At 40.1% G+C, this 1,502-nt stretch overlaps 1 protein-coding gene across 2 annotated transcripts in view; it reads right to left on the reverse strand.

The window, feature by feature from the left end:
• LOC122539576 (AP-3 complex subunit sigma-2) overlaps nt 1-1,502 on the reverse strand; it is a 95,551-nt gene that overhangs the window by 92,750 nt on the left and 1,299 nt on the right. For both annotated transcript variants that reach the window (XM_043674573.1, XM_043674569.1), the window contains exon 3: nt 1,140-1,272. In XM_043674573.1, coding sequence (XP_043530508.1) covers nt 1,140-1,272 — 133 coding nt within the window. The remainder of the gene's footprint in view (nt 1-1,139; nt 1,273-1,502) is intronic.

Genomic DNA, 1,502 nt, shown 5'->3' on the forward strand with positions numbered 1-1,502 from the left:
AGGCTGGGGCTGTTTTCCCTGGAGCATCGAAGGCTGAGGGGTGACCTTATAGAGGTTTATAAAATCATGAGGGGCATGGATAGGATAAATAGACAAAGTCTCTTCCCTGGGGTGGGACAGTCCAGAACTAGAGGGCATAGGTTTAGGGTGAGAGGGGAAAGATATAAAAGAAACCTAAAAGCAACTTGTTCACGCAGAGGGTGGTACGTGTATGGAATGAGCTGCCAGAGGAAGTGGTGGAGACTAGTACAATTGCAACATTTAAAAGGCGTCTGGATGGGTATATGAATAGGAAGGATTTGGAGGGATATGGGCTGGGTACTGGCTGATGGGACTAGATTGGGTTAGGTTATCTGGTCGGCATGGCCATGTTGGACCCTAAAGCTTTCTATAGGTATATCAGGAATAAAAGAAGACTAGAGAAAGATTAGGGCCAATGAAAGATAGTAGTGGGACATTGTGCATGGAGTCCGAGGAGATAGGAGAAGAATTTTTTTTGTCAATATTCACCTGAAAAAAAGACAATATTGTTGAGGAGAATACTGAGATACAGGCTACTAGACTACTACTAGAAAAGTCTGTTTCCGTGCTGTACATCTCTATGACTTTATGTGACCATTCTCACACCAACTCCTGCTCACTAAGGTTTTATGACTGCTGTTTTTGGTCCTTTATCTTTGACATAAAATAACACTGAAGACGAAGAAACAAATATTCAAAACTTACCCAAAACTGACTTGCCAGTATGGATCACTTCAGGCAGATTGAATGACTTTGACTTTTTGTAATTATTTGTGTTCTCTAAAGAAACAAAATGGGATCACCCACTGCCCCCACACCAAAACTAGTAATGTCATAAACACTAATTTCCAGATAATTTCAATCTGCACATCCTCCAAACATGGATAAACTTGCACATTGGACTAATAGATACCATTCAGCCACTTGAAAAAAATTATACACACATAGGAGACCATTCATCTTCTCAAGCCTGTCACACTAGCCACTCAAACCTGTTACATAGGAACAGGATTATTCAGCCCTTGAGCCTATTATACTTGGTAGGTAATTCACACGGTCAAATCCATTTTAACATTCAATATGCTCATGGCTGCTCAAATCTAACTTCATATACTCACTGAAGGAAGACATCAAATAGCCAGTGTTGACCATTTTAGTTTCACTGAAATTTGGTTCAATCTCCACACCAGCAGAATCAAACTGCCTTTTATGGATCCTTGTTGGTTCAATATAAAGAATGAAATAACGATGCTGGAAAGTGTAAATACATTTTATTAAAACTCAACAGACATTTCAGTTTATTAAATAAAGTAGACTAAATGAATTATATATAATTTATAGTTCCAATGAAGGGTAATTGGACACAAAAAACTCTATTTCTGCCGCCACAGATTCTGCCAGACTGGTTGAGTTTCACAACCTCGACCCTCTCTCTTCTATTCCACGTGTCTCGCTCACCTCCCCCCCCCTCCCCTCACCCC

Source organism: Chiloscyllium plagiosum, chromosome 32, assembly GCF_004010195.1.
Source record: "Chiloscyllium plagiosum isolate BGI_BamShark_2017 chromosome 32, ASM401019v2, whole genome shotgun sequence".
Lineage (NCBI taxonomy): Eukaryota > Metazoa > Chordata > Chondrichthyes > Orectolobiformes > Hemiscylliidae > Chiloscyllium > Chiloscyllium plagiosum.